At 34.0% G+C, this 13,781-nt stretch overlaps 2 protein-coding genes across 4 annotated transcripts; one reads left to right on the forward strand and one right to left on the reverse strand.

The window, feature by feature from the left end:
• The first annotated feature begins 870 nt into the window (after window positions 1-870).
• Window positions 871-10,099, forward strand: LOC132788500 (histidine decarboxylase). Of its 3 annotated transcripts, XM_060795951.1 has the most exons (9): window positions 871-886; window positions 2,151-2,330; window positions 3,700-4,278; window positions 4,388-4,497; window positions 6,258-6,311; window positions 6,395-7,088; window positions 8,343-8,488; window positions 8,546-8,804; window positions 8,935-10,099. In XM_060795951.1, the coding sequence occupies exons 2-9, from the start codon at window positions 2,303-2,305 to the stop codon at window positions 9,597-9,599; spliced, it is 2,535 nt and encodes an 844-aa protein (XP_060651934.1). In that variant the 5' UTR covers window positions 871-886; window positions 2,151-2,302; the 3' UTR covers window positions 9,600-10,099. The 3 variants fall into 3 exon arrangements, with proteins under 3 accessions (XP_060651934.1, XP_060651933.1, XP_060651935.1); XM_060795950.1 differs by lacking the exon at window positions 871-886 and having other exon boundaries at window positions 2,011-2,330; XM_060795952.1 differs by lacking the exon at window positions 871-886 and having other exon boundaries at window positions 2,017-2,330; window positions 8,546-8,817; window positions 8,935-9,000.
• Window positions 10,100-11,648: 1,549 nt separating this feature from the next.
• Window positions 11,649-13,737, reverse strand: LOC132789326 (uncharacterized). The gene is made up of 5 exons (XM_060797260.1): window positions 13,534-13,737; window positions 13,339-13,483; window positions 13,149-13,274; window positions 12,026-12,175; window positions 11,649-11,969 (listed from the first exon to the last, which is right to left on the reverse strand). The coding sequence occupies exons 1-5, from the start codon at window positions 13,650-13,652 to the stop codon at window positions 11,706-11,708; spliced, it is 804 nt and encodes a 267-aa protein (XP_060653243.1). The 5' UTR covers window positions 13,653-13,737; the 3' UTR covers window positions 11,649-11,705.
• Between the last annotated feature and the right edge of the window lie 44 nt (window positions 13,738-13,781).

The following is a 13,781-nucleotide window of genomic DNA, read 5'->3' on the forward strand; positions in this document are numbered from 1 at the left end:
ATTGGCCGAAGCATCCTGCCCACGCAGTGTCCTCTTTCATTTGCCTGTTGCACGCGCTGTTACTCTTCACAAAGAGAGAGTCGTTGGCTTATGCGAGAGCATTTGACTGTGCATTCAAATATTTATATTCTTTCTTTAAACTTCTTAAATAAATTTGAAATGTTATATATTAAAATAATACCATTTTTTTAATAAACACTTGAATAAATACTTTAAAAATAGTCATACATTTTTCATAAACTTAAATCCTATCATTCTATGGCAACAGTTTAATTTTGGTATACTTTATAATAGCAACACATTTCGTCAAAAAATTCAAATTTTATGTTCTTCAAGAAGGGGAAATGAAAATTTAAAATTTGTTGGATATAGATAAAACATACAAACGTAGATTGGATTTTAAAAAAGATTAAGTTATTCATTTATTTCTTTAAATATGATGAAGAAGAAAATCTATTTTTAAGTATGTTTTATCAATTTTGTAATAATGTAGATTTTTTGAATTATTAATAAATTCGAATGCCAGAATTCATTGTAATAAAACATTTTAAAAAAAGGTTATACAAAAGTTTTCTAAAGTTTATTACTAATTTGAATTTATTTTAATAAAACCAATATATCAAATTTTTGATCATTTAATGAAAGAGTATACAGAAGTGTACTTGCTTGTCATAAGAATTTCTATAACTGACTTCAACTTCATTCAGTGGTAGTTACCAGTGCTTTTATTCATATTATAGAGAAGGACAATTTGTTCAAGGGATTCTATGGCCAGGCTCACATAATTTTGGGTATAAATAGGGCTAATGTAAAGCGAAAGTTCCTAGTTGAACGCAGATAGCGAAACTAAAAACAAGTGCGAATAATAAACGTGTGTGTTAACTGGGTAAATTGTGAATAAAAGTGCAACATCTCTGATGCCTCTGTGCCAAGAATAGATCAATTTTTTGAGAAATATATTATTTTTGTTTGATTAACTACCTGGCAGTTAAAAATTCAAAAATATAAAAGATAATTTATATAAATATTTGTTTTTATTATTATTTTTGTTGCATTTTATGCCATAACAAGGAACATTAGTTATAGAAATTGTATTTTGCCAGGAGCTTTATGATTTATTCATATTCGTTCTTTGAGTAATTTTTATATGTCTTAAATTCTTTGCTTCTTAATTCATTTAATTACTTTCTGCGCCGCAATCATAAATCAATTAAAATGCTTGTAATAAATGTTGTAATTTGTTGCCAAGCAGAGTTCAAAGTTTAATTTATTTATACATATTTTTATTTGCGGTAATTAAATGTGAATGCATGACAAAATGCAGTTCAATCAGCTGCTCGCATTTGGGATTTGCACAGATACACGACAGTTTATATGGACATAGTACTATATGCATTGTGTTTAAAGTAAATAAATGGGAGATTGTTATGCGATTTGGCAATTTAAATTGTCAACAATATAATGGAATACCAGCATAAACAATAAAAGAGCGCTCAACATTTAAGCGGAATTTTGTTGGAAAATCTCCACACGCTGATCTTAACCATGTTCAATTGGCTCCAATTAGAATAAATATATTCGAAATATATAATATATATCATAATATTGCATGTTTGGCAGCTGCAATCGTAATCGTAATCGTAATTGACTGACAATCTGTAAACATATGATACAAATTGCGTTCATTAATTAAAAAAAATGGGGAATTAATGCATATATTAGTAGGGAGGACTAACTAAATTGGCAAATAGAACGTGCCAGGCACTCGATCCATAAACACCGCAGTGGACTATCAAAATATTTGTGCAGTCACATCATTAAACCCTTTTGCTAAACAACGACCTGTGGCTCAATAATATATTATACGGTTAATAGTACAAAAGTGCAACCCTAGAGCTCAGCAATATTTTCACAGCTGTCCACGTTTCCCAGGCGAGAGAACACACAACACAACACAACACAACGACGATTTTCATTCCATGGCTTTGCTTTTCATTTCCAATTAGTCTGAAGCCCCACAACGTCGGAAAATTCTGTCCAAGTTTTATACATTTTTAGTCAACGGTCGACGTTCCAATTTGCTACTCTATAACAAAAACGAAAAATCAAAGTTGCTTCGCTAACACCGCAAAAAAAAACTCTTCTCACAGATAATGGCGCAAATCTAAAATCAAAAGCATCCAGAGCAACAGTTATTCCAGTCGCAAAAGCCAGCCAAGGATTAAGTTCCACACTTATTGCCCCACGCTCTGAAGAAAATAATACAGTTAACACACACTCTTTTGCTGCTGACGTCATTGCCATGGACTATAAGGAGTATCGGCAACGGGGTAAGTGATAATAAAACGCACAGCAGCAGCTCCAAAGATACAGCTATAGCTACAGATACATTTGTATCTTTTGTGGGCTTAATTTGATTTGCAGTTTTGTTGCAGTCCTAAAAGGATTACGAATGTGTCCCAACACATTTGCCTAGTTCAATTCACAACTGTTTCGCATCGTATATCTTGATTTAATCCAATCCGTTGTGCCCACGCTTTATTAGTTTCTTTTCCATTTCCATTGGAAAAGTGTTGAGAAATATTGCAAACATCTAATAATGATGCAATTTATGTGCAATTCAAGTCTTTTCAATTTCATTTAATATAATCACTACTTAAAAATTCAGAATAAGAATGAGAATTAAAGACAAAAATTTTCAGACATTGCCTATTATTATTATTATTTTGTTTATTGCTCAATTTTCAGTTCGCTCATATTATTTGCATTGCTGGTTGAGCTACCATTCAACATCATTCTGAAAATAAAATTATAAAAGACATTTATAATTCTTCCAAAAAATAGTGTATTAAATTAATACTATTAATAATAATTTGAGCCATTTGTATTTGTCGAAATATTTTATATGATATTGAAGAATATGAAAAATTTGTGACAATTAAAGGGAAATACCTACTTGGAGAATTATTTAAAATATTATTTTTTTTGATATTAAGACATGTCAATATTTTCAGTATATGTTTTAAACAGAACATTCAGCTTTAGATATAGATTTAATTTGAAAAATAACACAATAATAAGTCGAATAAGTATAAAATTTTGATTACTTTTAAAATGTTAATGTGAAAGATATGCCTAAAAGAAAACTGTTTTAAATAAAAGAAGTACGATTTAGATAAGTTTTCTTCGAAAATTTTTAGGGCTTGGCTGAAATTTGCAGAAAACATTAAATTTTAGATAATAATTTATATTCGAAATTCAGTTACAGAAGAATCATTAAGAAGTTTTGAAAAATATTTTCTATTTAAATTTTCCTTAAAAACAAATCTTATGTATTGTTGCAGAGTTGTATTAAATATATTGAATAAATATTGAGTTGGAGAAAATATTTAGTTAAATTTTAACAAATATTTTACATTTTAATTCTCAATTAATGATTAATTGTGTTGCAGGCAACGAGATGGTTGAAAAGTATTTAGAAAATATGTTTTATTTAAAGTTCTACCCTAAAGTATTCTTGAATGTTAAACAGCTTGTTGTCAGAAAATGTTATACTATATAATTGCCTTATCAAAGCTTAGTCCTAATTATTTTACAGACAAGGTTAACGAAATACTTTTAAGTGTTGAACAACTTAGTGTTAGAAAATATTGAACTATTTAATTTCCCTATCGAACCTAATTCCTAATTATTTTACAGGCAAGGAGATGGTTGACTACATAGCCGACTATTTGGAGAACATACGCGAGCGTCGCGTCTTTCCGGACGTGAGTCCTGGCTACATGCGACAACTGTTGCCAGAGTCAGCGCCTGTGGAGGGCGAATCCTGGCCCAAGATCTTTGGGGATGTGGAGCGCATTGTGATGCCTGGAGTAACGCATTGGCAGTCGCCACATATGCACGGATACTTTCCGGCATTGAACTCGATGCCATCGCTGCTTGGGGATATGTTGGCGGATGCGATCAACTGCTTGGGCTTCACCTGGGCGAGTTCACCGGCGTGCACAGAGCTGGAGATTGTGGTGATGAATTGGCTGGGCAAGATGATTGGCCTGCCGGATGAGTTTCTGCATCTGAGCAACAACAGCAAGGGAGGCGGAGTGCTACAGACGACGGCGAGTGAGGCGACGCTTGTGTGTTTGCTCGCTGGCAGGACACGCGCCATTCAGCGATTCCATGAGCATAATCCTGGGTATCAGGATGCCGAGATAAATGCACGTCTTGTGGCCTATTGTTCGGATCAGGCGCATTCAAGCGTTGAGAAGGCGGCGCTCATTGGTGAGTTCGCTGCTCAACTGACGCACATCTAAGCGGCTTATGCAACCCAACACCAACACCTACACCTTCTTCTCTCCCTTCCCCTCTCTCTCTCACTCTTCCTTTGCAGGACTCGTGCGTATGCGCTATATTGAGGCAGACGAGCAGCTGGCCATGCGAGGCAAACTGTTGCGCGAGGCCATCGACGACGACATTAAGCAGGGCCTTGTTCCATTCTGGGTGAGTCTCGACTTTGCTTTCGTCTTCGCTTTCGCCTTCGCCTGGCACTTGTCAAAATTAATTGGACGCCGCCGTCGTGCAATTAGGCGCTGAGTGGATTTGTGGACAGCAGCAGCTGCTCTCACTCTAGCACTCCGCCGTGCTATTTTTGTCTCTCTCTTACTCTCTGCTTCTCTGATTCCCAGCGGAGCCAATTAATAAACGTCAGCAAGCGAGTTGCGCTCTGCTTATCGCTCTCATTTTAAGCGGCTTCTTTAGCCGATTACTTAACTCTCTCCAGAGGCTACTCTTTCGTTATCCTTTGCCTACCTTCATTCGCAAACGTTTAGCAGGCAGCTTACAAATTGCTTTTGCTCTCAGGAGAGCAATTGTCATTCAATACTTTTGTAGAAGGCTTTCTAAACCTAGAAGTAACTTAAAAACATTAAAACATAGCTTACTTTTTTCTTTTAGAAATATTACCTACTTTTTTATTCGCGTCTGATATTAATAATTTAATAAGGTTTTGCCTGAATCAAAAATATAATGTTGAATATAATAATATACAAGTTTCATTTTAGTTTTTTTCCGGTATGTTATGCTATGAATTTACATTTTCATTATTTTTAAAAAGGGATCGCATATTAGATAGGACATTAATTTGTACTATTTAAGAAGTTTATTTTAAACTTTATCGATTTATTCCCGTTAAAAATGAAAATATAATTTTCTGTGTTCGATTAAAACACATAACAGCACTTTGCTTTAAAATGTAATTGAATTCAAATATAATTTTCATTCTTCGTTCCCTTTTAAAAGTAACAAAGAAAACAAATAACAGGAATTTGCCTTCACTTTACCCAGAAGACGATACTTGTTTAATCCTTTTTTCACGTTTTTTCCGAAAGCTAAGATTATATTAGGAATTTACTTGCATTTATAAATTAGCACAGAAGTTTCAGAGCTTTAAAGTTAGAGTATTGAACTCGTGTTACAATTTAGCTCGTCAGTGTATATCTTTAAATAATAATAATGAGCAATGAATTACTAATTAAGTTTACTGTAGATTCATTTAAAAACTAGCTTCAAAAACGCAGTAATACAATAATATCATAATATTTTTCCACACTTTCCTTAAATGTTCTATAAATAGCAGTTACATTTCCGTATCCCGAACTATAATTTCTCCTTAAAATAGCTATGATATAATAAGGCTCTTCATTCGTAACAAATTTAATTCTAGTTTCAAGTGAAAATTCACACTAACAAAATATCCGTATTACATTTATTTAGTCGGGAATAACTTTAGTTACCGAAAAGTTCTTAAATTACGCTTTGCAATCTTATATTCAATCTTTAATTAAGATTTTAATCTACAAATAAAATATTTTTAATCTTAAAATGCAAATTTTGATTGAAGATTGTTGCAACCTAAAAATCTTATTTCAAGATTGTTCTTTTTTAAGATAAAAAAAATCCTTAAATCAAGATTTTTTCAATCTAGATTTTGTTTTCTCTGTGTTTAATTTGTCTTTAAAATAAAAAATAGCAAACGTAAGCAAAGTTTTCATTAACAACTCGTTCTAAAAAATCAGCTGTAAATGTCTTCGCACATTTTACTTAGTTTTAACTTTGAATATTTATTTATTTTATTTGATAAAATTATATGTAAGTCAAATTAAAACTCACACTATTACTAAAACAGTGGCTGCAACTATAAAGTAACATTTCCATATCACTTTTAAGTAGTATTTAATAATTTAATAACAATTTCTTCGCAGGTTTGCGCCACGCTTGGCAGCACAGGCAGCTGCAGCTTTGACAATCTGGATGAAGTGAGTGCACAGTACAATTATCAAACTTATTTGCATTTAAATAATAAACTGCTGTTCTAACTAATTCCATTCTCTCCTTTCAGGTGGGCGTCGTGTGTCGCGAGTACAATTTGTGGCTGCACGTGGATGCCGCGTATGCGGGCAGCGCCTTCATCTGTCCCGAGTTTCGCACCTGGCTGCGAGGCATCGAACGTGCAGATTCGATTGCCTTCAATCCGTCCAAGTGGCTGATGGTGCACTTCGATGCGACTGCGATGTGGGTGCGAGACAGCACCGCAGTGCATCGCACCTTCAACGTGGAGCCGTTGTATCTGCAGCATGAGAACTCTGGTGTGGCTGTCGATTTTATGCACTGGCAAATTCCGTTGAGTCGTCGATTTCGTTCGCTCAAAGTGTGGTTTGTGCTCCGATCCTTTGGCATCAAAGGACTGCAGCGACACATACGCGAAGGCGTTCGTTTAGCCCAGAAATTCGAAGCTCTAGTGCTCGCCGATCATCGCTTCGAGTTGCCCGCAAAGCGCCATCTAGGTCTCGTTGTATTTCGCATTCGTGGCGATAACGAGATCACCGAGCGTCTGTTGAAGCGTCTGAATTATCGCGGCAATCAACACTGTGTGCCGTCATCGCTGAAAGGACAATACGTCATTCGCTTCACGATCACCTCGACGCACACCACACTCGATGACATTGTCAAGGATTGGATGGAGATCAAGCAGGTGGCATCGATGGTGCTCGACGAGATGAACATCACCATTTCGAATCGTGTCTATCTCAAGGGTAAACACTGGGCGTTACCCAATTATAATTGATTCGCCCGCATTTCGAATTTGTTCTTTTACGTTCTTTTAGTTTAGTTGACATTTTTTTGTAATTTACATATTTTACTTATTTTACGTTTATGTTTTGTCCATTGTATAAAACACTTTGATCCACCCAAAATGCATATGACTCTCATTCTCTTTCAGTTTATAGAACACTTTATCTAGCCATAGATACATCAGTTCAATTATCTTTAATTAGAAGCATTTTGTAGCTGCTGGTTAGCAACATTAGCTGCAAGATGCAAATGGCAAAAAAGTAGTTAACAGTTGCATATTGAAGTCAAACTTCTATACAAACTATATAAATACAACTTAGCTGACTTTACTTGTTAGAACATTGGCTAGAAGGCTTTTAAGAAAATTTGAAAATATATAGAAATAATCAGGTAGGTAGATAGATAGAATCAGTTTGAAATTAGATAGAAATAGATAGAGGTATATTATTCATTTATTTATATATAATATAAGAATAGAAGACTAGAGCAAAAGGATAATTCTGTAGTAAAAAATAAACATATGTATATATATAATCTAGAATTCGTGAAAGAATTGTATTATGTATCTAGTAATCAGCAGTGTCCATAATTATTTGCATATTAAATATTATATAATATTCTAAATAAAATGAAGTACAAAAGGTAATTTAGTAAAGTATACTAGTGAATACAGTGAATGCAGTGAAATAATTATAAACTAAATAGAAATTGTAGACGATGCATTTAAACAAAGCAAGAACATTTTAGAAACACAATTACTTGTAAAAATTAAAATGCTGAGGTTAACTTCATTAACTTCTTATGTATTCTCAACATAAAAAAATTTAGTTTATTTTTATATGACATTCATTTTAAACAGAACATTTATTTGTATAGGGTATTAAATACTTAAAAATAAAGAAAACAAGCAAAGTTTGGTCAAAACAGTTTCACCTAATTCAAACGATTATTTCATATTAAAGAATTTAGATACAATACAAAGTTCTTGCTGGCTACTTTTTATATTTTTATCACAAGGGAATATATGTTTTTTGTAATTAATAGAACAAGCGAAGTTTGTTGAGATCAATTTTAACACTTCAAGCACTTATTTCATGTTAAAATCTTTATTTGACATGCCTTTAGATACTTTGCAGACTTGTGATATAATGTAGAAATGTTCCTAGTTATTTGTAGAATAAATACAATTTAATATAATTGAAAATGAAATACAGATACCAAGGAGAAAAGCGAAGCATTTGGCTCCAGTTTGCTGCTGTCGAACTCGCCGCTGTCGCCAAAGGTGGTGAACGGTTCCTTTGCGGCGATCTTCGATGCAGATGAGTTTCTGGCCAAGACCTATGCGGGCATACGCATAGCAGTAAGTGAAGAAGAAGTTAAAGTAATGAATTAAATTAATATTATTATGACTACACAGCATCAAGAGTCGCCTTCAACGCGACGTCGAGTGCGAGGAATTCTGATGTCCGGCAAACAATTCTCTCTGGACTCGCACATGGATGTGGCGGTGGTACGGACCACACTCGATGACAGTGGCAGCCATAGTCACAGCCACAGCCCTGCTGTGAATTCCTATGGCCGAACCACAGGTCGCGAGGCGGGGCAAGCGGTGGCGGTGGGTGGGGGACAGGCGAGCATCCGCGAGGATGTGGACAACGAGGAGTCCGCGGCGGAAGGTATGAAGCACAGGTAGTGTAGAGCACCCCCAATTAGTTCTATTGCTAGTTAACCTAAGCTCGGATAAAGCTTTGCAAGAATTCATTTACGATATTTGTACTTTGCGATTAATTTTGAAATTTTCCTCAGAAACTGAGCTGCTTCTGCTGCAGCTGAGTCGCAGACGTCGCAGCAGCCACAACAACTCCAGTTCCCAGTCCAGCAAACACAACTACAACTACAACAACAGCAACAGCAATAGCATCTCTAATCTGAATGCCACGCCCGCCAATCACTTTCGCCCGATTGCACTTTACACCGCACATTCGCAGTCTCAATCACTGTCCCAATCACAATCGCCTTGCAGTGCCACCGTCTCGGTGGACAGTCTGTTGACGCCAGTCACCCACTGTGATGTGTATCATGGCAAGCGATTTCTGGAGCCAGTGAGCAGCCTGATCGACAACAGCTCCTTCACCAGCAGCATTCATCACATGCCCACGCCCATTACAACGCCAACGGAGGACTTTGATTGGCCCGCACGAACCTTTAATCAATTGCTCCTCGAACGTTATGCTCAGTCCTCATCGCATTCGGTGGCCGATGGTGAATGCTCCTCATCCACGGACAGCAGCAGTCTCAGTCTGGCCAGAGTCATCACAGCCACGCCGAGCATCCTCAGTAGTCTCAATGAGTTGGCTTCGCCGCTGCTCGGTTCCTTTGCCTCTCCCTCGCAACCGCTGCAATCCGCTTTGGGTGACTCCGATTCGGATGCCACCATTTGCTCGGCGGCCTCTTCGCTGGAGTCCCTTTAACTAATCATAACCATAATATTTTACTATATGATATTCGTGTACTTAGAAATTGTAACTATCCTTCACTGCTGTGCAATCAATAATGTTATCTATCGTAGTATCAAATCGGGGTTATAACATATTATATAACATAAATACAAATTTATCTCTAACATTGAACCTTACTCTAATCCCATGTAATATATATATTTAAACCCATACTTAACTAAGTCTAACAATCAGTTCTATATACTATACTTAGCTTAATCAAACACATAAATGAATCTGCTTTGCAATTGTCCTTCTCCTCTCCCCCTTGCCCATCTACAACATGCTGTAGGACGATCCAATATAATTATAAATATTATGTAAATTCCAAGTTTTACTCCTCATTGTGATTAAAGTTTCAGCGTTAAAAGTATAAAGTCTTTTAATCGGTTTTTGTATTTTAGAAACCTTTATTGGGAAAATATGAAACGTGTTTTTATTTGTATAGAACTCAAAACAATATAACGAAATAATAGTACAGGCGAATTTAAAGAAAAACATTTGTAAACAACATAATTTGAAAATTTTTAGTGGAGCAAGTATTTAACATAATTTGGCAATATACCAAATATGACCTTTGGTGTATTTTTACTATTTTTGGGGTATACTCATTTTGTATATTTTAAAATTAATACTGCACTTAGAAATTATAACTCTCCTTCACTGCTGTGCAATCAATAATGTTATCTATCGTAGTATCAATCGGGGTTATAACATATAACACAAATACAAATTTATCTCTAACATTGAACCTTACTATAATCCCATGTAATATATATATTTAAACCCATACTTAACTAAGTCTAACAAGCAGTTCTATATACTATACTTAGCTTAATCAAACACATAAATGAATCTGCTTTCCAATCGTCCTTCTCCTCTCCCTCTTTGCCCATCTACAACTTGCTGTAGAATGATTCAATATTAATATAAATATTATGATAATTCCAAGTTTTACTTCTCATTGTAATTAAAGTTTCAAAGTTAAAATAAAAAGTCTTTTTATGGGAGTTCTTCTATTCTATTTTAGAATATCTTAAGCGTATTTTATGTAAGCATTTTACAATTAAGCAAGATATAATATTACAAAAAAAAAAAACACTACAGGCTAATTTAAAGAAATCATTGCAATAAATAAACAAAAACCTATAGTGGAGAAAGGTTTTTGTTAAAAATTACATACATAGTCTAAAAATTACATCATCTGAAAATTGTATATTGGTTCCCATTGATTTTCCAATAATCTAAACTGTAGTGAAGGCTATAATTTTTAAGAACTCTTTTTCATCTGTTTTTAAACACTTTCACTTATAAAATTTCTGATTTATTATTACTTAAATTTATTTTATTTTATTAGTCACACAAGTATTTAAGTATTTTTATTAAAATAACTTGGAGTCTATAAGATAATTGATTTTAGGCTCTAATCTTTTTTGTATAAAACTTTTGCTGTTTTCGAAGAACTTAATATTGATGATTAGGAAAAGAAATGGGGAAAGTGTTAGGATAGAATAGAATTTAAAGTCAAAGAATTAAAGATAAACGATTTTTCTTAATATGTTATTTATTTTTATTTAAAAAGGTTAGTTATAATTAAAATCAATACTAACACTATTGGTAAACCTATGGCTGAAAAGGTCTTCAGCTTTTGCAAATATACAACTTTACCCCATCATCTGCATTAAAATCAATTTATATAACATTGTTTAGGTTCTTTTTAAAAAGTGTTTGGTATTAACTTCCAAAATTAAACCTAATGCTCGATCGCAGACATTACCACAAAGTGCAGCTACCCTTCGCTTGGAGTTATTACAATTATATCTATTAAAATATTAGCTAATTAAGCTGGTAATTTTACAATATTTATCCCTACAAAGCATCTTGCGATACTAGTTACAAGTAAAAATATTGTGAATGGTTCATGGACACGGAATCATTATCAAGATAGAACCGACAAGCGAACAACTCTTGGAACATGCAACCAGCTGTATCAAATGGGAAATTCAATGCAAATAAAATAAATACAGATTATAGAAGTGTCTATTTTGGTTAAAAGGAAACCTCAGCTTCCGGTGGCATTTAAATTATTTCCGCATGTGCTTTTGCAGCCCGCGCTTCTGCAGTTGTTGTTGCGATGGTTGTTTCATCGCTGCCATCTTCAGTTGTGGTATTTCCTGGGTCCAAGGCATCCGAGGCAATCCTGTACTTGGTCTGCACATAGAAAGTTAGCAGAAAGATGATTATGAAATCATAGAAAAGTATGATCGTGGCCAGCAGATAATCATTGACTCGCATCTCCGCAAAGCGACCTCCGGTTATTGTTTGAGCGTGGTACATGACAAACTAGGGAAAGAAATGTGATCAATCTTTTTATACAAACTATTCAATCTATAACATACCGAGAGTATTATAATGCTAACAATCAGCTGATAGAGAATAAAACTATATGGCGCCAAGGTTACCACATACAACATCAGCATGAAGATGGACGTGATGAGGAACACAAAGGATATGACAAATATGATGACGACATCCAGCGTGAGATCGTGCTGAAATTTAAGAGAACAAAATAAGTAAGTATAAACTTATATTCTAAGACATATTGAAAATTGCATAGCAAAAGCCGCTATATATCATAGTATTCAATAGTATATATTATTAAAATATCGATTAATGATATACATATATATATATGTATATCAACGTCAAAGTTAAAAGAGAGTCTGTTCCATGCGCATCCCTCTAAAGATATTAAGGTTCGTGATCTGACAATGAGTGGCAACAATAAAGAAAACCTATAAAACTAAAGTTACTTAAATGGAGTAAAGTTATCTATTTCAATACCTATAGTTGATACAGTCAATAACTTGTGTTAGTAATTTATACCAACAATAAATTCATTAAACACTTCGCAATAGTCATGAAATTTTCGGGACAAGCTAATAATATTTTTATATGACGTGTGTTAAAATATTCTTGTCATATTTAGAAAGATATTTTTTAATAATAATCATAATAAATAACATACTTATTAGCATGCATGAAATGTTGGGAACAAAGCCTGTAGAATATATTAATATTGTCTGCCAAAATGTACAATAGAATTGTAAAATATATAAAGAATGTCTGCTGAAAAGCATAATAATATTTTAAGATATTTTAAATATTTATATAAGCTTAATAACTACGATGTTTATTATGAATTCGTCCTTAAATTTATAGAGCAGAGCTGATAATATCTTTTTAAGCTATTATATGCTAAATTGTCTCTAATCTTTATAAAGACTTTTTTTGTTTATTTTTATTTGATATTATTTATACCAATTTTACCAATTTACCAATTTGATACCAATTTTAATTTAGCATCTTAAGCTTGCTAAGTGGATGCAAAAATCTGCACATTATTTTTAAATAATTTGCTCTTAGAAACTCTCAAATCAAAACTATAGAATAGAAGTGCATGTATACTATATCTAATAAATATTATATTAAAAAACGTATATTTTCGATTAAAATACTCACAGGTATAACGGCACCCACTAGTATGAAGAGAAAGAGCAGAAGGAGACAGACGAAATACCACATCAACATGTCCGCCCACTTGGAACGTGCCACCAAAGCAAACACTCCAATGGTGGAAAATTCCACCTATGAAACAAACACATATTCAACCTCAATATAAGTAGCTACCCAATGTAAAGTAAATACTCACAATTACAAAAGTCAACACCCAGTTGAGGACGGGCACAAAACGCGACTGCTCGAAGAATATGAAGATCAAAGTGAGAGCGATGCCTAGCATAAAGCATATGAGGCTTATCCATTCATACTCGGCGAATATATCTTTCACATCCGTGCTGCAATTAAGGAGTTCACAAGAGTTCATTAAAATATCAAGTATACGCACATCAGGCTCACGACCAGCCATTGAGCCAAAGCGATGAGCAGCCAAAGAACGGTAACCAAATAAACAATCATTGCGAATTTCCGTCGAGCACGTTGATAAGTTCCGACTCGTTCGTCCATTGTGTATTTTTTACTTATAATTTAAAACAAAACTAATATAAATAGTGTGTTTAAAACCTAATTAAAATTCACTTTTATGAGCTTAGAAAATACCTGATATTTAGTGCAATGTCTTTGTTAGCTACAGCA

The sequence above is a fragment of the Drosophila nasuta genome, chromosome 3 (assembly GCF_023558535.2).
Source record: "Drosophila nasuta strain 15112-1781.00 chromosome 3, ASM2355853v1, whole genome shotgun sequence".
Taxonomy (NCBI): Eukaryota; Metazoa; Arthropoda; class Insecta; order Diptera; family Drosophilidae; genus Drosophila; species Drosophila nasuta.